This window comes from Camelus bactrianus, chromosome 3 (genome assembly GCF_048773025.1).
Source record: "Camelus bactrianus isolate YW-2024 breed Bactrian camel chromosome 3, ASM4877302v1, whole genome shotgun sequence".
Classification (NCBI taxonomy): Eukaryota; Metazoa; Chordata; class Mammalia; order Artiodactyla; family Camelidae; genus Camelus; species Camelus bactrianus.
Genome location: NC_133541.1, coordinates 99,919,811 through 99,941,889, shown reverse-complemented (window position 1 = coordinate 99,941,889; position 22,079 = coordinate 99,919,811). Strand labels below are relative to the sequence as shown.

Below are 22,079 nucleotides of genomic sequence, written 5' to 3'. Positions count from 1 at the left end.
GGGAAAACTTTGTTTAGAATATATTCTGAGAATGCAGTTTGCTAAATAACCCAGGATAAATTCCTTAAATCTTACTCAAACTTGGGTAAAACAGATTAAAATATCATTTCATAAATTTTATGCATGTGTTTTTCATTAGTCTCCAACATTTGCCAAAAGACATTTCTGACTAGTATCATTTCCAAAATAATATGGATTTCTCTAGGACTTCTAATGGATAAATGGGCCACAGTGAATACTTGTACAAAAGATAAAACTGGATAGCAAGAAAGGCTCATTTCTCTTCGTACAATGAAAAGTCTGAGGGAAAACTACACTTTCTCATTTCTTAGATTAAAAGAAAGCAAATTTTGCATTAAATTTTAAGAAATACAAATAACAAAGATCAGGGAAAAATATTTTCATTCAAACCTTTCCAATTTGAAATGACTACCAGATTGGTCACTGCCTGATTATAAAAAATTGTCCAAAAGCTACATATTTCTAAGGCCCTATGCATCTAATAGTTCTAAGGAAAGAAATTTAAAACACTGCCATACTAACTCCTACTTTCTAAATGCCAAATAGTCATGAAATTGTCAGAATTTATCATGGTCAGATTAGATTTTAGTTGTCTCGGTTTTACAATTTATGCAGTAATTTTTTGATTGGGGTTTTTACCAATAGTAAGCACATGCCTCATGAAAGTATCTAATTAAAGCTCTCTACAAAATTTTCTTACTACAAAAATGTATCACTATAAAATAATTTTACTACATTCAGAAGTTGCAAACTAGACGATTAATAGAGAGCCACTCAAGGCCGAAGATGAAAAAAATACTGATTCTATTTTTCTTCACTGTACTTAATAAAAGTCATGAATGGTGATAGTGTGTCACTGACCACTGTATAGCATAATTTTCTAATCCTGCCTTGGAGCATCAGTTTTAACTTATGACAATTTAAAATAGTACATTCAATTTGAGTTCAGATGCCATGCATGCTTTTTCCACTAGAAATATATCTGAAGTAGTTGACAAATTATAAAATGCTTACCTTTGCTCTATGTTCAACATTGGCTTTTCGGTCCAGAAGCAAACTCACGACTTCTGCTCGGCCTTGGAAACAGGCCAAGGTGAGAGCCGTGTTCCGATTGGTCTCTATTTGGGCATTAATGTCTGAACCCATATCAAGCAGCAGTTTCACTGCAGGAACATGTCCATTCATCGCAGCCAACATCAGGGGAGAAATACCCAGTTTACTCCCAGTCCTAAGGGGGGAAATGTGCTTAGAAAATTAAAATAATATGTTGCCTATTGTTTTTTAAAAAGCATAGACAACATAAAAGATGAAAAAGTTTTAGTAAAAAGAAAGGTTTCTAACGCCAATGAATAATTTTGTTTAGACTAATAATTAAGAATAGGAAAATCTCACAATTTAAAACATAATCCCTATTTACAGCTATCAATTTCCAACTATGTATAACAAAGTATTTTCTGAAATAAGACCTCTTTAAAAACAGCCACGTTAGCTGAAGCAAGCTTTGATTACTTATAAGCACATTATAGGAATTAATTGTTGGCCTTGCAACTTTAGTGCTATCTTAATTAAAAATGGTACTTGTCCATTTAGGAGAAAAACATTTAACTCCAAGGCAGTAATTTACTAATCATGAGTAATAAAATGAACAGGTGATAGATACCTTGAATTAATTTCTGCCCCAGCATTAAGCAGAATCTTAATGATATTAACATATCCTCCAGATGCAGCTAGACTCAGTGGTGTATAATCAGACACATTTCTATGTTCTTTATTTGCACCTCGAGCCAGTAGCAAGTCTACCACCTACAAAGCAAAACAGAACAGAGAAGTCGAGTTTACACCAAGGGTTCACTTTATAATGAAGGAAGCACAAAGAAATGGAACCTATAACTTCCTTGTCTAAATATCAGAAATTTTAATTAGATCCTAAATATTCAAATATTGGCACTAGAGAAATGAATTCAATTCCATATTGAGGAATCAGAGCTATGATATCCCAATTATATTGAAATAATAAGATGTTACTCTTTCTATTCATCAATTTTTAAGTGGTGAATTTGCTTTTCATATGTGTTAGGATTGTGCTTCATTCAGTCCCAATAAATGTTAGGATAAAGACAATTTTTATTTTGCCAAAAAGGCAACAGATTCCTTAAAAGAGCATTTACTAGTCTCATTATAAACTTAGTATATAGAACATGTCAAAGCACATGCAAGTTTTATTCATGTAGCTAAATTACTAAACATATGCATATTTAAAATACAAGTAAAATATTTATAAAATGAAAATTAACATTAATATACCTCTTGCCGTCCACCAGAACATGCCAATGAAAGTGGAGTATCCTTAGTTCGTTCAGATTGTGCTTCTATATCTCCACCTTTATCCAAAAGGATTTCAACAACTCCAACATGCCCTGCTGTTGCTGCCAGGATCAGTGGTGTGAAACCTAAATCAGAAAATAAAAATCTCAGACAAATTTGTGGTTTTTACTTACTAAGTCACTGCTTTTAATTCTCTACTGTTTTAGTAGGAAAAGGTCTTTAGGGCAGATACTTATAATCCTTTAACATAAAACTGTTTTAAGACCTAATTTGTTGGTGACAAAATCCCATAAATACCTGATAAAAAGAAAATGCTACGTCAAGTGAAACTATTAAAGTTTATACTCATAATAAACTTTGATACCTCTGCATGCTCTATTTTTAGATTAAGAAGAAAGGCAACCACAACTTGCTGTACCTGCTTGAAAGTACTGAATTTCTGAAGGATAATTTGGCTCTGTAGATGAACAAATCTGGAGATTCCTATCGAAATATGCTAACCTATCTTTTTACTGAGACAGTCTAGGAACTACTTATCGATAGTGAAAAAACAAATAGTTCTCTGATGTAATTACACTCAGACTTTATTTCTAACATTTCTTACCCTTTTTGTCTCTGTGTTCAATTTTAGCATCTCGTGCAATGAGTACAGATACAAGTTCTTCATGACCACCTGCACAAGCTAACGTTAATGCTGTGTCATGATTGCTCTCAGTCTAGGAGAAGGAAAAAAAAAAAAGTTAGTTTTCTTCCTGTTTACTACGGGATTATCAGTTGAAGAGCAAATAACATTTATTTTCACAATTAATGTACAATGATTATTTTCCTTTCCAAAAAAAGAAAATTAGAATGTGCAAAATAAGTTCAAATAAAGCAGTCTACTCACATGTGCATCAATGTCAACTGAAGGGTACACAGGGGGCATAGACTGGGAAGCCACATTGCTTGGAGACTGTGAACAGGGATCAGGTGTAAGACATTCTGTGGTCTGAGAGGAACTGCTTGAACCAGCGGGAATTCTGCTACTCACAGCTGAAAAACAATATTCATATCGCTGAATTCTACTTAAAAAAGTAAAGTCATTTGTGTACAGAAAAATACAGAAAATAGAAATTTCCATAGCAGTAGTATAATGTAGTAGCAGTTAAATCATAAGCTTTGGAGTCAGATGGACATATGTTTGAATCCCAGTTCCACCAATAAACTTTCTGATTGTAGTCAAGTAGTTTAACCTCTCTGAACCTCAATTTCCTTATATCTAAAATGGGGATGATAATTACAGTACCCCCCTTGTAAGGCTGTTGGAAAGACCACTTGAGATAATAAAGTAAAATACTGAGCATGGTACCTGATGATTAGTACATATACAACAAATGGTAGTCTTTTACATTGTCAATAGGGAGAAAATAGTTTCTAAAAAAATTAAAGGAATTTTATATTTTAGTTTGTAAAAGGCAATTAGATTAAAAAAATCTTGAAGACAATGCAAAAAAAAAAAAAAAGAAGAGAGAAAAAACAAGAAGGAGGAGTGGAAGAACAAGTTAGAATATTTCTCACATAAACAGCAGAGAAGATGTAAAATTACTCTGAAAATCTGCTAAAATGAATCAATGTCTGAAAATCAAGCTATTTTAAAAATGAACATTGGAACTTTTATTAAGGACCTCAAAATCTGGTGTTTGAAACTGAGTTAAATGAAATTACACCTTAAAGTCTCTGTATATTTTTTTATTTCATAAGAAATGAAGTTTGCCCCATAAAGGAGGAAATAAGACCTATCTCAGAGAGATGTTGTTAGCAGCCCGTGAGATACTATATAAAAAGCATTTAACACTGTGCTTGCTATATGGTAAGTGTCCAATATGTATAATTATCAGATATTTTATAGGACTTTCAGTTCTATTATTCACCATATGGAAAAATAAAAACATTACAACTCATGAAAGAAAAACATATAATCATTACTAATATAGAAAAAGACAACAAAGCTTCACTGGTGGCAATAACTTCCTCTTACACACACTAAAATTCAATCCAAAACACGTAAGTCTTAAAGGAAAAATGTAAGCATTTCAAGGGTTGAAGAACGTTTTCTCTCTAGAATATGACTGGATCTCAATGAAGGATACTGATCACAGTGTGTGAATAACTAAGTGCAGTATGCTACTTCTTTAAATAATTTAGCAAATTTTAAGATGTTCAGGTAGGTTTCTACATGAGCTGTCCCTTCCCTCTCCCCACCAATATATATAAAATCATCTTGACAATAAGAATTTCTGCAGCTTCTGTCACCAAGTAAATATATGTAATTTAACCATCTGGTTACAAATAGAAATTATTATTTTAGTTCTTTTTTTTGCTTATAAGAACATGCACAATGAAAACAAAGCTTTAAATATTTTTGTCACTGAATGAATTAAAAGTGGATAGTATTTTGTTATACCTCCGCAAAACAGCTGTTATGTTTGGAAAACAGCTCCAGAAAACAAAACACTAAACATTGATACATAGCATCTTTATAATAATAAGATTTTAATAGTGGTTTCATGATTATTAACATATATCTTACTAATTATTTTTCCATCATTATTAAGTTTCTTTATTCATGTCATTTTTTGGTTATCATAAAAAATAGATATTAAAATTTTTTAAATAGTTGATGACAGTGCTATGCGAGAATGTGATGTTATAAAAGACTTCTCCACAGATGGTTTTTAAAAAATACTGTTGTGCATTTAACAGCTCTACTATTAAAAATGTATTGTTACATGGATTGTACATTTTTTTAACAGTATCCTAGAAACATTTTTTCTCCTTGCAATCATGACAATCAGAAACATTCCACGGAAGTGACTTAATAGGATTAATTACATACAAAAAGTTATAAAGATAAAACTAGAAAATAGCAAAGATTTTAAAAGTGCATATGGAATAATGGTTTTATTAAGACAAAATTATACCAGGACTACAATATTTTCATAAATCCTAAAATGTTTCCTATGTCCAAACAAAATGTCTCTCTGAAAATGACCAAAACAGATCACTACCACAAAAGTCATAATTCAGTTAAATATATATACTATCCTGAAATGGGGTAATAGAAGAACTAAGTGCAATTTTTACTTAATTCTTTATGAAGTTTAAAAGTTTTGCAGGTAATATGAAAGATAATAATAAACCTTAATATATAAAGAAATCTCAGATACTAGGTGTACACAAGCTATGTTGTGAGGGCTTAAGAAATTACATCATTATTATCTGTTTTATATAATAGTAACTTTACTAAATACTTCCATATAAATAATAATCTATAATAAAATATTAACATCTATTGAAGATATTATTTAAAGACATTTTATTAAAAATTCCCTCAAAAACAAGAGGATTTCCTAATTTTTTATTCTTAAGTCTACACTGACAACCATAGGATTACTTAAAGCAAGATATTTTTGAATTGGAATTTGTTCTTAGAGATTCTATTAAAATATCAACAACAGGAACAATGTTCTAAAGTCACAAAACTATATTAAACCTTACATGCACATCAAATCTTAATATAAAAATAAAAGGAACTGTTATTTAGTAGAATTTAGAACTCTAAGGAAATAGTATCTTTAATACAAACTCAGAACTTCAAGTTGATTCAGATGCATGTATATTACATCTAAGGTTCTTAAACCTGGCTGAACTGAGTTCGAATTTTTAACACTTACTAGCAACTTAATTTCCATAAGCCTTAGTTTTCAACAGGAAAACAGAGATAGGAAACGGACCTATTTTGTAGTATTTCTATAAACAGTTCATGAGATAATGTATATAACAGCATTTAGCACAGAGCTTGGTGCATGGTAAGTGCTTAAGAAATGTAAATAAATTTATATTAATTGATTTTTAACCAAGCTTCTTTATACATTAATAATGAAAATTTTACTAGATGTTTCTAGAACTGCTCAATGGTCAAAGCTATTTTGAATTTCTTTTAATTGCTTTTAATTTTCAGACCTGAGTTTTAGACACTTGAATTGAGAATCACGTGCTTTTACAATAGCTTCTAAAAGCCCAACACTTATATTCAGAAGAAAAGGACCTGAAAAAGTATGCTCCCAATCAAGGGTTTACATATATTCTGTCTGGGACTATATCAAGTATGATACATATAAGACTATATACTAAAGAGCTGTCAGTCAGCGAATCAGGTTATGACATAAATAAATTGTGTACCTAACCAACTCATTATCATGACAAATATTTTGAGAGTATAACAGCAATAAATAAAAAATACTCCTATACTTAAAGAGTGAAATTTATTGCTATTAAATATGAGTATTAGCTAAAATAAAATTGTAAGATGTACAGTATTCTCTCTCCTATTAACTATGAGGAATAAGAACCAGACTAAGCTTAATTAGCTAAAATTAATTATATCTTTGGCCTGATCTATAATTCTACTGATATATTAACAAATCATATAATTATAGAAATAAGTATTTACCTAATTCATCCTTGTTTCTCTCACCTTCAGTTAAGAAATTAAGAGAAATTTGTACATAACAAAACAACATTTCAAAACTTTGAGATAAGACATTATTTTTGAACAAAGAAAATCTAATTATTGCTATATATTCCAAAAGCTTCAAAAATGAAAAAAAATGAAGATAATTTTTAATGTATTGACCAATTTATTTACATTAAAGCTTATTAATAAAAGAATATTATGCAATATGGTGGGCCATCTATCACTAGAAATTGTCTAACACAGAAATTATATTTTATTAGTTTATATTAAAACTAAATGTAAAAACACCTAAATATAATTAAAAGATGTTTTCTAAACCAAGTTTTTGAAGTTTCATGTGAACTTTCTAAAAGGCCATTTCAATTTAAGAAATACTTCGGTGAGGGGGGAGGGTATAGCTCAGGGTATAGCATACATGAGGTCCTGGATTCAATCCCCAGTACCCCCATTAAAAAGTAAATAAAAATAAATAAGCCTAATTACCTTCCCCACAAAAACAAATAAAAATAAAGTTAAAAAAAAGAAAGAAATACTTCAGTGAAATAAAAAGAATTTGACCTCCTTACAAGAAATATTCATAAATACTACGATAAAGTTAACACCTACAAGTTCCCTTTAGAGCTGTTTCTACATTCTTTAAAAAAAAAAAAAAAAGACAGGTTCCAACAAACTAGACTAGTAATGGGTTTCATTAACTGCAAAATGAGTACCTAATTAGGAACATAATAATGGTATTTATAGAAGCCTATGTCTTAAAAATGGTACTCCCAGATCATCAGTTTCATCATCATTTTTATTCATAACCATACTTCACACTCAGATTAGAAACTAGAACTATAAATGAACCATAAGAGTTCATTCAAAATTTATAACAACTCTCAATGCTTATGGCACAAAGTTAATTTGAGTTAAGTGGCTGTGGGCTGAAGATACGAAAATATAAATTAAAGAATAAAGAATCTAACTCCTTAAAACATTTCCCAACATTTTAATTTTCTTTAGGGAAACTAAGACGTTCCTCCTCTGCACAGTGATACCGACTACGTATCAGAGGAGCCTCGAAGGCAGTATTACAATTCTATAACCATTGGAAGTCATACACATGCCCAATAAAATTCCTGAATTAAGGTTCTTATTCCACATTTTTAAAGATTCAGTAAAGATTAGGAAGACTAAAGGCTCACAAAAGAAGAAAGGAAACTGGGATAGCATAATTGGGATGGGAGGAGGGGAGGAGAATATGACAAGAAACAGACAACAGTAAGGAAAAAAAATGTTGCAATCAAGAGACAGAGGACTGGCCTGCCTTTGAATATCACTCCAGCTACATCTTAGTTCTTGGTCTTCATCCACTGTCAACAGCCATTCTGGCTGCATTTCTGAACTGGGCTCTCATGGAGGTGATACATTCACCAGCCATCTTTAGGAAGGTAAATGATTAATTGCACTGTTTTCCCACTGCTGCAAGGACAATGAAAGGGAAAGTAAACTTGTGCACCTCATTTCATACCTAGTTGTAATTTTCCACACAACAATAAACAGAAACATATACTTAAAGTTTATCAGGCCTGTCTCTTTTTTGCTTTGTGTATGTGTGTGGTGTATCTGTCTGTGTGCTTCCATCAAGACAGTTAATACAAAAATCCCAATCTCCAAATCATTATCAAGTTGACAATAATTTCAATGTACTTTAGATCTTCTAACCACAAATAGTGTTAACAACATGGAATACTTAGAGTTTTCTCGGAACATCCCTTTTAATTAGAAATATTTAAATTCATCTAATAAATGTATAAATAAAGAAAAAGCAATGTGACTTCGAATTCTGATTTCCAAACATGAAAATCACCAGCAGGAAAATTTAATGTATAATCTTGTATGAATATCTCTAAAGCCTACAAAGAAATTTAACTTTGAGATCTCCTACCTACGACACAATACAGAGCGGTTTTGATACCAAAGGCCTAAAATAAAGGATCATGGCAACTTTCTTTGCCTTTGCAAATAACAAAAAAGAAGAGGGGAAAACATACTTTTGGGTGTTAGTGCTGTTGAGCTTAAATTCACTTCTAAAACACCTCAAGAAATGAGTAATTTACGATGATAGTTTTAAAATGGAAACGTACAAAGGCGGTGTTTTTGGAGGGTTGTGTAAAGAAGTTGAACACACAAATTAAAGAGAAATTATTACAGACATATTTCTTAACCCACCTGCTATCAGGTCATCAAGAGTGTCGGTAAGCGTCTGGGCTGGAGTTGCAACCATTAGTCCATCTGGTTCTTGAACTAACAGCCCCTGATCATGTCCAGTAATAGCAATCTGAGGCTGTCCTATAATCTGATGATTACCTGATACCTTCTGAAGTTCAAGAGAATTTGTCCCATTAGAACCTAATTCACTGGAAAAGTTACACTGTGGAGATGATAAAGGCTGGACTGGGACAAAATCAATTTGTTCTGCCGATGGTGGAGACTGTTGCTCATCATCAACATCGTTATCTTTAAATAAGATTGTGTCAACCTGAGGTAACTCTGAAAAGTGATCCTCTGGGAGACTACCATCTCCTTCCCCTTCTGGGAAGACTCCTCTATGAGAGCACTGCTGGTGTAGAGATACTGTGTCTTTCTGACCTTTGGTTTCCAAGTATTCTTTGGTAAATTGCTGCTGTGTTTTCATCTGCAACTGCCTTTCCACTTTCTGCAGTTCTTTCAGTATTTTCTTCTTCTTCTGGACTTGCTCTTCTCTGTTCTTTTTAAGTTCTTCTATCTTATCTTTGTTCAGAGGTTCACCTTGGATTAACTCCAATGACTTAAGCTGTGCTTTTTCAATAGCACTAATTCTTTGTCCCAGTTCATTCAGTTTGCCTTCAGTCTCCTCTACTATGCACTCCAAAGGCTGGTATGGGTGAAAAGGTGGCAGTACGTCCTGATCTGCTACCTGCAGGGAACTGGACTTCTGCTTTGATGTACCTAAGCACATGAAAAATGTTTGAAAATGTGCCATGCTAAAAAGAACAAAAACAAAACAAAAAAAGAAAAACAACCCAGTCTCCCCTCTCCCACACACACACATCTCCCTCCCAAAACCCTTATAATTAATGCTGTAGAAGGAAATGTTCAAAGATTCACACCAGTGGTAGGTAGATTAAAGAGCAGACTCATCTATTTTACACCACACAAACAGGGATGTTTTCAATTCAAACATTGTGACTTTTTAAATTTAAAAATACCAAATATTTAGGATTGGAGAATTCTGGAAAATAAGACGGGGTAGGAGTAAAAGGAAATCAAAGAGGAAAGAATCCTAAAATTCTCCTTATTAAATTGAAATTTTTAAAGGACATCACATCTAAAGCAGTACTAAAATAGTGTTGAGGATACCATTAATGTTAGCTTCACGGCCCAACTGTTCCTTTTACAATATTAACTATACAAGCTAGTGCAAGAAACTATAACTTGTAGATCAAAATGGGGAAGAGTATCTTTCAAGTTGCCAAAATGTTTCTTTCATTATATTAAAATATAATGTGAAATCAGTTTTTTCAAGACATATCCTTCTAAAATGTTTCACTACTTAAGTCTTAAATACTTCTGTACCTGAACACTGTATCAAACTTGTATTACAAAGGACAATTATTCTCAGTTTAAATAAACTCTTTAAGTAAAAGTATATGAGAGAAACAGTGAATGTTACCTAAGAGCAAAATCAGACTTCCTATATAGGATTACTCATATTGATGATGTATGTGAAAAATGAAGTAATTGTATACTAATTTAAGGTATTCAATCACACAAATTAACTTACTCCCCTCAAGGCAAAATAATTATCAACATTAACAATCCTAACATCTGGACATAAAATGGAAGAAATATATAACTACTTTGAGGCAAATTCAAGGCTTAATCTTCTTGTTTAGGAAGAACTGTGACTATTCAGCAATAGAAAGGAACAAACTACTGCTATATCCTACAACATGAGTGAACCTTAAACAAAATGAAAGAACCCAGACACAAAAGACCACATATTATGCAATTTCATTTATATCAAATCTATAGAGACAAGGTAAATCTATAGACAGAAAGGAAAGTAGTAGTTGCCTGGGTTACAGTGGTGAGAATGAGGTCTGATCACAAACAGGCATGTGAAATCTTTTATGAGTGGTGGAAATGTTCCAAAACCAGATGGTGGTGATGGTTACACAATTCTGTAAATTTACTAAAAGTCACTGTATTGTACATTTAAAATGAGTGAATTTTATTGTATGTATATTAAATAACAATAAAACTGTTTTTAAAAAATGGGTAAAAAATAGTTGTTTACTGTTTAGGATTGTAGCCAATATGTTTAAATAACATAGGTAACTTAAGAATTTTAAAAATAAGCTCATCCAGTGCATTTAAAATGATTCTCAGGTCCAAAGGAAAAAAGTAACCCATTAGATATTGAAATGCTCTGAATTGCAAGAGAATGACAAAACCATTAAAGAAAAAAAAAATCAGAGATCTAACTGCTTTTTTGCTGCAATAAGAGATCTCAAACTGCAAGTAGCTCAAACATTTGCAACATGTTATTACCAAAAAAGTCAACAGTTTTTCCCTGAGGTATTGTCTTTAACAAGGTCAGATGACCACAGTTTAAAAAATCACTTTAAGAGACTTATTCTTTGAAGGCAAAATTCAGCAAAATGTACTGTCTATATTCAATTTTATATTTCTATCTGAGCAAAGTGGTGGGGAAAGACTTTATCCTTTCAGAACAAAAGCTGTTAGTTTGTGAGATAACTATTTCCATAGACCATATAGGAATCCTTGGTGTGATTTACATGTTCAAAGTACCTAATGACAATCGATGGTAAGAAAAGAGAATTTAACTGCCACAGAGTAATGTATAAATCTGGTAGCCCAGCTAGAAAATTTTCAGTCCTGTAATATATTCATTGACATTGGCAGAATAAATTTAGAAGTTCTACAAAGACTGAATGCTCCCTTAACATTAATTTCAAAATACTCATGTATAATTCCTATGTAATTTGCATTTAAGATTAAGAAAACTAGGCAAGAGTTCAACACTAACCAGAATAGTAATTAATTATATGATCATATTGGACATTCACAGATTTAAAACCTTATAAACAGTAAGATGACCCAAAATAAGACTAGAATTTTAAGGACAGTAATAGATAAGAAAGTCCTATCTCTTTAACAAATAAAATTCAAGAAGCTTAGGGCACAAGATTACTAAGAGTAACTTATTTAATTGAACATAGAGACAAAAAAGCCCAAAATATATGTGGCAGGTAAAACAGAGGATGGTGAGAGTAATACACAAAAAGCAGTTCTTCCCCAAATAACCAATGGCTGAGTATCTGTAACCATGGAGTTTGTGGGATTGTGCTGATACACATCAAAGCACTAATACAAGCTATAGCATCATCAATAGACTAAGCTGGTGAAAAACAAATGTCACCTAATTATTTTTAGAAGCTGAAGCAACACCTTCAATTTTGGAGAAAAGTAGTAAATGCTAACAAGTGTCTTTTTAGCAGCAAAAGTTTCAGAAGGTAGGAAGACAGTTAATATAAGATGCCAGAAAGTAAGAATTCTATCTCCCTCAAACATCTCCCACTGTCAGATACAAATAAGTCAATCTATTCATTGGTAGCCTTAAGTGGTATCATAAAGTACTATTTAGGAACATGGGTAGAGTTACCATCTCATCTCTTTGGTTTCGTTTCTATCCTACTTCCTCAACTTTCAGTTTTCTTCCATTAATTAGAAAAAGTTTGTAATAGGAAATCATGATAGACAGATTAGAATAAGGATGTTATTTTTTAAAGGGCAGAGAGTAAATGAGGTGAACATATTTAGTTTACTATCAAAATAAGTTTAACTCTCTGATTAATGAGTTAATCAATCATTTTTGTCTAAAATTATCAGTCCACTGTGCAATAGAAAAATAATGGCCAAAGGAAAAAACTGCATGACATACAGGTGGCTCTAGATTTGGTTTTATCAAGACATAGCAAATTTCATCTCTCAGGAATTTTAAACAACATTCCCAACTAGATCTAAAGTAGGAAAAAAAAAAAAAGCTGATGATGTAGAATTGAAAATAACACAGAAATCAAATGTACTAATGGAATCTGCGTTTGGATAAATAGATGCATGTTGTGTGCTGGTTTCAATATAAATACTTCTTGTTGTGGTCATAGTCAGAAATGAAAGCCATTGCCTAGAATTGATTCGTTTTTCCTTTATGTCTAAATATCTGTTTCAAAATTTCCCAAAGTAACAGGGGATGCTATACATCTTTAACACAGTAAGATTAAGCAAGAGTGTCCAAAAATAGAGCATCTGTGTTACATGTTAACAGTTTAATTCAATCTTCTACCTTTTTATTATAAGCACTTATATGTTTAAGGCATGATTAAATTTAGGCATACGTTAGGGGAGAGGGTATAGCTCAGTGGTAGAGCACATGCTAAGCATGCATGAGGTCCTGGGTTCAATCCCCAGTACCTCTATTAAAAAAAAAAAAAACTAAATAAATAAGGAAACCTCATTACCTTCCCCCCAAAATAGATAAATAAAAATAAATTATACAAAAATTAAAAAAATTAGGCATATGTAAATCCATGTAAGCACGTTTACATAATGGACATCTACTAAAGTAGGGAATATTAGTAAAAGTTCCGGAGGAACACTCAACTTCATTCACTGTACATAAAATTTTTCTATATAATTTTAATGATTTGATAATGAGAACTTTTCATGTTACCTATTCCAATAAGCAACTCTGGGATAGAAAGCTGCATGTTAACTTAATTCTTCCTTTACACTTACTTTTTTGTTTTTGATCTTTTCCCCACCACTCTAGAATACTACTTCTTGATTAAGTTTTTAAACATCCTCTCTAATCACAATGTCTCTCTTCTTAAAATTCTTAATAATTTTCTTTTGTCTTCAGAATAATCTATATTCTTAGCCTGACATTCATTAATTTATTCAACAAATATTTAACATCTAGTACAAGCAAGGCATAGTGGGCCATACAAAGATGAGCAGCAGAAATCCTGCCCTTGAGGAGCTTACATTCTGAAAGGAAAGATAGAGATGTACAAATCCAAGTAAGAGGATAAAGGCAATCTTTGGTTGGTATGGAAACGAGGTGAGGGTATATAATATAGTAACCCTTACACATTGCTGGTGGGACTATAAACTGTTGTAGCCATTCTAGAGAGTGAATTTGTAGTATTTTATCAGATAAACATTATGCATTCCTATGACAGGTAATTTTGCTCCTGAGTTTACCCCAAAGAAATTCTCATATAGATCCATAAGGGGACTGTGTCAGAATTTTCATCACAGCATTGTCCGTGGTGGTGGGGAATGAAAGGCAATTTGGGTACCCATTACTGGGAGAAAGGACAAGTAAAAAATACAAGATTTACACAGTGAAACACTATGCTACAGATAGAAACAATCTAGAGGTAGACTTATGGATAGATCTTAAAAATGGTATTAAGTGAAAAAAGTAAAAAACAAAACAGGGTCTAGAGCATAATACCATTTATGTAAATTAAAAATATATACAAAGTAGAAAACATTTTATAAGAAGTTGTAAGAACAAAAGAATCTGCACATCAAATACATTAGAATGACTGCCTAAGGGAATTATGGGTAAGGAAAGAAGAATAAAAGGGAATTAAGTAAAACAAGAGAGGAGCTATGATGACTAAGCAGCAGGAATTGAGCATGATTAACTCAACCTTCCACACTTGAAGTCCAAGGGGGAGATGAAGGTGCAGGAGTGACCAGAGCCAGAAGGAATATCCAATAAAGTGCTATAGGAGTTCAGAGAAAAGAAATGATTCCTCAAGAGGGCTTGAGGTACACACAAAAGATGTGTATTGTTTATACTGACATCATTTTAATGTTCTGCAATAGACTAATTCTAAGCTGTACAACTGCAGAGAATTATCATGAATCCTTCTCTTTTAAGATCTCTGTAGAACTAGTTACTGCAAATAATTCAGATGCATGAGTGGCTTCAATCAACAAATTCACTCACAAAATTGAATTTGGAAAGGCAAAGGTTTAATATTACTTTCCCATTTGAATATTCATTAACTATCGATAATAAAGCTAAATAATGCTACAAAACTGAGTACATCACTCTTACCTAGTTTCACATTTTGTTTACAGTGGTGATTCTGAAGCCTTGGTCAGATGCTACCTAGAATCTTGAATCCTTGAAAACTAACAATGGAAAAGTGAGATTAGTTGCCTAAATCAGGAAAATATGAGTCAAGATGGATAGAGCCTGGACAAATGGTGCACATGGGTTAAGAAAGTAAAGAATATCTGAGTAGGATACACACACACACACACACACACACACACACACATATGAAACACCGGGGTAAGATTTAAGAGCATGAATATATTTTAAAAGGATGCAGATATGAATAAAATACTTTAGATAAGAGTAAAATGTTATACACTTGAAAAGATGATCGCTAGAAGAGGAAAAGAAGGGAGTCTTAGAGAATAATGCTTCCTCCAATTTTAGCCACATATGCAACACAGATACAATCTATGGACTTAGAAGAAACAAAAATGAAATGGTCAAACAACAATTTCATCATTCAAAGGAACTTTTCTAGAGACATAAATGAGAAATTTTAAGAAAATTCCACTTTATGGAGAAAATAGTATGTCTTTAATAATTAAAGGTAGGTTTTTCTACCTGTCTAGGTGGTTCAGTGTACTTTTACATAATCAACTGATTTTTCCTAATTTATAGTGATATAATATTCTATGATGCACATGATTTATACCAACACAATATCTTAACACAATGCATTATCACAGCTTGATCCTGCATAAATAAATGTTGGGTTGGCAATGCCACTTGGCAGCTGGCAATATCAAGTGCCCAAGTGTCTCGATACAAGTGTTTATTTTTTCCTTCCCAAATAGTTTGGTAAAATGAAAGAGTCCTTAAAAGGTTAGTTCATATTTTGATACTACTTAAAGTACAGAATAAAACATCAAAGTGAAGAAAATAAATAGATGCTCAGTAATAAGAAGGTATTTCAGTAAGCAAAAATGATGATTACTCACTTGAGTATCAACTTAAAAAACCACTACCCAAACATTTCAGTTGACTTATATATTAAATCTAAATTTAAAATGTTTTACTTCCTTTCTGTACATATTCTATATCCTCCCTAGCTTATTTCTTGGTTTTTCTGTGGCTCTGTGTCAATAAACATATTTTTTAAATGCTTTCTTATTTAGTACTGAATTTCCCAAGCCAAAGTTGCTACAGTCCTTATAGGGTATATAGCCAAACAAAAAACAACAAGAACAGAATCAGTTAGGTTTAAATATTTTATTAAAGGCTGTCAGATGGTTAGGATGCTCAGATTCCTTAACAAGCACATGCTTAATTTGCTTTTTATTTGTTAAGATTAAAAAATAGCAGTCCTCATTTTCTGAAAAAGTTTGAATAGGTAGGTATTCAGTGAAAAACTGCTGGAACTAGCTTAAAGTCAGAGAGACTACAGGTATTTGATCTCTGAAATTAGTAGTTTAGAAAAGAAGTAATCCTTGGTAAAGGTCCACAATACTTTAAATTACTAACATTGACATTAATTTGAAAGAAGCTTCTGTTTTCCTGCTATAACAGCCACCCCTTACCAACCAACTTTACTTAAAGTTGTATTAAAGATACTAATACATACTTACACACCTCTGTGTGTTGAAAAATCTAGGACTTGATAATCATATAATGAATGAAATATGCTCATAAACTTCTCTGATATATAAGTTTTTAATACCTTACATATTACCAACTTTATTTCAGAGAAAGAACTCAGATATGATTATACATGATTATCATACATGATTATCAAGTGAAGGTACTTTATATCCACAAATGAAAAGACAGCAGAAAAATAACAGAACTTACAGATTTGAGCCCTTGAAACAGTGTATACTCCTTAATATTCACTTGGATATTATTCATATACTTTTTAATAGTTATTTGTCTGTGCTCACATATTGACAGATGTTAGTTAACTCACTATATGAACAATTATATAAAAGAAACTAAATATAATTCTTCAACTTCTCACTCAGTGAATTGAATCAATGCTACTAAGACTTAACTAGACAGCAAAAACAGATTTTCACTTCTCATATTATACTATTGTTTTTGCTAAAGAACTGTGATATGAAAAATGAATGCCTGATCAAGTTTTGCTACTTAAATATAATGAAGAACTTGATATACTTAATTATTTTCATCTATGCCAGATGAAAACTACACCTAGAAGTATGTTAACATTTTAAGAAATCATTTCTCCTAGCACTTATGCCTATTTTAAATAGTACGTAAGACTATTAGCTTTTGTCAGAATTACCTACCTCAATTCTGGGTACACAGCAACCATTATACTTTATGAATTCATATATTAGGTGATAAGATACCCATTTTAAGGAAAATAATTCAATAACTAACCTTTCTGTACTCCTAAAAGGGCAGGAGAGTTCTCCTGTGAAGTTCTGTCAGGTTCCTGGGGAGGTACAACCATGGCAAGTGTATGCATTGGTACACGTGGAACCTAAAAAGTCAACTCAGAAGGAAACAATCTCAGACCAAAGACTAAAACAAAGGTCCCTGTTTTAGATTGTCTTCATATACTACCAAATTCACTTTTTGTTTCTTTAAAAAGAAAAAAAAAGAAGCTTTCACCAAGGATAATTTCTGAGAATACCAATTGGACAAATTCAGGCAATCTACAAGTAGTCAATGATTTAAGCTTAAATGGAATTAATATTACTCTCTTGTTAAGGAGAAGTCTTGCTAGCTTCAAATTTAGCTAAGCATACAAGTTACATATTCAAATGGTCAATTTACCATTGTTCAAATTCTATATGGGTCAGAAGAAAAGAAAAAAATCCAATATTTTTCTGAATTGTTGTATTTTAGCAGTTCTCCAGATAACTTTGAGGGAAAGAACTTAAGATTTTACTGAACTTTGTAAACTTAGTATACTCTCTATATTCTCTCCATATTTTTAGGTAGGTTTAAAAATTACTTTAATGAATTTTTGGTGCATATACCCTGGTTCCCTATACTTGCCAGATGACAAAATTAACTGTCTTTAGGATAATTAATACTGTCTCGGGAGGTATTAAAGGAAAAGCTTTCTCCTGGTTAAAGATTATGCTTAGTGTAGTCATTAAAAAACAGACAACCCTGAAGACCTAGTTGTAACAAGAGGACAACCTGGAATATCTATTTTATACTTAGTATTAAGTGTATTTTTTAAAAAAATACTGTTTTCAGTAAATAAGACAATAAAAAAAATTTCCATGTACTTTTGAAGAAAATCTTGAATTTAGGTGAATTTAGGACCACATTTATCTCAATATGTAAGAGAAATAAGCTCGTTTTGCTTAAGACTAACTTTAAACAAAAACTCCCAATTTGAAGAATATTTATTTTCATAAATAAGCTCCGTCTTACGTTACCTGAGATTGATCTTGAGAAGGTGGGGTAAGCTGAGAAACATCTGTGGTAGGAACTGACAGAACATTGTTTGGATAATCCAATAGATAAGAAACAACATTAGTATGACCACCTTTTGCAGCTTCAATGAGCATTGTTGAGCCATCCTGAGAAAAATTGACACCATAATTAATTACTTGTAAATTTTGTTTAATATGATTACTATACACATTTAGTTTCTTAGCAGCTAATATAAATTCAAAACTCACTTAAATAATAATAAATGTTAATAATAAATACTAAGCACTAAAACATTTGAAATATATTTTAATAATAATGTACATATTATTTACTTATTTTGAAGAAGAATACCTTAAGTCGATGAGTAGGGTCAGCCCCATGGGCCAAAAGTAGCTCAACAACTGCCAGGTGACCTCCTGCACATGCCAGCGACACCACTGTATGATCATTATTGGCTGTAGCCCTATTCACATTGGCACCTGCAAAGAAAAATAATCAGCAGTCTTAGCAAAGCCAGTTCAGACAACATGATTTTAAAACCTTTTTTGAAGTACAACATAGATACAAAAAGAGGACACAAATCATAAGTGTATAGTTTGAAAATTTTTCACAAAGTGAATACACCTGTGTAATCAGCACCCAGATCAAGAAAGAGAGCATTATCCACATGCCAGAAGCCTCACCTTGTGCACCGTTTCAGTCACTATCCACCCCTTCGATGGTAACTACTACCCTGACTTTCAAACTGGTTTTAGTTTTTGAACTTTATATGAATGAAATCATACAATGTACTCTTTTGTGCCTGGATTCTTTTGCTCAATATAATATTTGTGAGATTCATCCACATTATTGCGCATGGTTGTAGTTCGTTCATTCAATATCACTTCTAAAATGAAAACTCTAGATTAATAAATATATACAGATTAGTGTGAGCATCAAATAATACCACTGTGTGTAACCACTTGTATGTACTACAAAAATATATAACTTTTCAAAGACATCTGATCTACTTCTAGAATGTGGTGGAAGTATTGCCAGTTCTTAAAGTAGAGAAAACAGATTTTTTTAAACAATATTTAAGGGAATTATAATTCCTCATATTGTGTATTTTGAGAGTCAGAGGGATCTGGATATGAAGAAAGGACATAAGATTATTCTCATGTTATCTGAAAGGTGGTTTAGTAAGTTGTTCAACAGCATTGTACAACATGACCTAAAGAAAGTGTAAATGCAAAATATTTTCTTAGCCTGTGTAAATTAACTTTGACCCCTGGGGAGGGGGTGGAATTCGTTTTTAATTCAACTACCTTTTACAATCCCAAAAGGACTCAACTAGATAGTTAAGATTGGCAATATTCATTCTTCTTTCTTCTGTAGTTTCAGACTTACTTTATGAAGGGAAAAATAAACCTCTGAGTAAAACTACTATTAATTTACCTTTCAAAAATACCTGCTTGAACTTAATCCTAACTTGTACTGAAGTACCTTCTAGGAAAGGCAAAGTATACCAGTAAGCATCCTTACATAAGTAATATGAGCTTATTTTTGAAGTTGTTAATAAATTTAGATGTGGGATTGTTTAGCAGTTACTACAGCCTAGAAAGGCTATAATCAATGTGATCTTATTCCTCACACTCCTGATTATATGCTGAGCAGGGTAGTTGTTAGGTATGATTAGGTAACCTCTTTAGTAAAGGAGCATAAGAGAACTCCAAAGGTTAACCATCTGTTTATTACTTCTGCATGGTTAAGGTAAACATCTTTTTACAGACTATGTTATAACATTATGTAAGATATGCCTTACTAGGTAGAAAAATGTGATATGAAGAAAATAAACCTAGTTTTAGTCAATTAAAGAAGAAAGTATATTTAAAATGATAAACTCTTACACCACATCCTTAATGGTACAAAATGTCAGACTTCTATTGGAACATTGGTATAAAATATTTATTTTAGTAATACAACACATGAGTGGACCTTCCTTACAGTTTAACATCCTGTCCTAGGATTTTTTTATCAGATCCCAGAGTACCTCTAATACTTCACACAGAGTTAGGTTGAACCAAATGAAATTGCTGATTATTGTTATTTTTGACATATACAATAATTCTATACAGTTCAACCTAACATTGGTTCAGCAGCATTTCACTTTTCTATAGGGAACAGTCTTTAACTACCTTTTCATCCATCATTTGAACTTCTTTGCCTAAATATATTCTAACAATAGAATCCCTAGAGGAATATGAATAATAGATAACGCCCTTGTACGTGGTTAATTCAACTGTACCATAAACAACAGGAGTAGGCTTTCTCCCCACACCCTTCTCCATTTCCAGCAGAACTGCCTTATCATTAGGTGCTGAACAATATTCTATCTACCAAATATAGCTGGACATTTTACATGTGGCATTTTCAACTTTAAGGAGCAACCATATGCTGTTTGGTTGATGAAGACTTTAAACTCAAAACTAATAAAGATCCCAGCAAGCACCTTATGAACTCTTAACAAAATACAGCAACAAAAGACTAAAATATAGTACTTATATTGTATGTAAAATAGCTTTAACATAAATTGCAACAGTTTAGGAAATTTTTTTTTTAGATATTGTAGCCTCTTAGAAATGCTCACTTCTACTTTGTTTACCTTTGCTAATAAGAAACTGCACGGTGCACAAATGACCAGCTCTTGCGGCTTTCATCAAAGGTGTTCTTCCACCTTCAGATTCATGTTCCTAGCAAAGAAACATCCATAATCCATCACTGCCAATTAATTACCCATCTATTTTAAACACTTAGTACTAGTGACATAAGAAATTATGAAGATTTAATACTTACTCAGTGTAGTCACTTATGTTACCTACCTCAATTCCTCCAAAATGTTGGATTGATTTCAGTTCACATTAGATGGTGTAACTTTCTAAGAGCAAGTTCAGTTTTGCATACCAAATAATAATGGTTAAAGGCTTATGTTTAGTTTGATTCCCAAAGAGAAGTAACTGCATTTTTCTAATACTAAGATTAAAAAGATTTTTCCCTAACTCTTCATCTGAACTAAGAAAAAGGAACTTTAGTTTTGTAAAGTGGTCATGAGGACCTTGATCTCACCATATCAGAAGCCAATAAGAACTCTATCAAAGGATAGTAAAAAAAAAAAATCCCTGAAGAAAAACACTATGGTATTTCAGGAGTAAAGGGAAAAGGAAAAGGAAAAGGAAAAAATATATCAATGAACAGATAATTTTCAGAGTAGAAATTGAGTGCTTGAATAGTCAAAGGCAAAAGAAGCAGTCTTAACAATAGCAGAAAGAACGTTATTTTTCCTAGGAAGTTTGCCGGCAAGAGAATAAATGATAAAACAGCTTCCAACCATCCTAATAAACCACTTAAAGCATCTTGCTTGTATGGTAAGTAGCACTGTCTGTTGGGAGACCTGTGAACTCTTACTACATGCATCTAAGTATTAAAATGTAGCTAATAGATGACTTTTATGAAAAGTTTTCTCATCTATCTCCTCTTTCACTATGTATGCAAACAATAATTTCTGTTGTTCTGGTCCTCTTCTGTTACTAAGAAAAATTTGACAAAGAATGCTGATTTCTCCTAATTAACTCAGAGAATCCCTTAGCCACCACACAGTTAACCAGTCTATATACAAAACTATATATGATCTACAAC

General features: G+C 32.1%; 1 protein-coding gene across 12 annotated transcripts in view; it reads right to left on the bottom strand.

Moving 5' to 3' along the window:
• The window catches only part of ANKHD1 (ankyrin repeat and KH domain containing 1), a 112,324-nt gene that overhangs the window by 26,689 nt on the left and 63,556 nt on the right, over positions 1-22,079 (bottom strand). For 8 of the 12 annotated variants that reach the window (XM_045507940.2, XM_074360781.1, XM_074360783.1 and 5 more), the window contains 10 exons: positions 21,049-21,136; positions 18,756-18,883; positions 18,407-18,550; positions 17,391-17,493; positions 9,074-9,832; positions 3,233-3,378; positions 2,951-3,062; positions 2,326-2,471; positions 1,682-1,824; positions 1,036-1,249 (listed from right to left, as the gene is read on the bottom strand). In XM_045507940.2, the coding sequence (XP_045363896.2) occupies positions 1,036-1,249; positions 1,682-1,824; positions 2,326-2,471; positions 2,951-3,062; positions 3,233-3,378; positions 9,074-9,832; positions 17,391-17,493; positions 18,407-18,550; positions 18,756-18,883; positions 21,049-21,136 (1,983 nt within the window). The remainder of the gene's footprint in view (positions 1-1,035; positions 1,250-1,681; positions 1,825-2,325; positions 2,472-2,950; positions 3,063-3,232; positions 3,379-9,073; positions 9,833-17,390; positions 17,494-18,406; positions 18,551-18,755; positions 18,884-21,048; positions 21,137-22,079) is intronic. The other 4 variants (XM_074360788.1, XM_074360790.1, XM_074360782.1 and 1 more) reach the window with 3 other exon arrangements.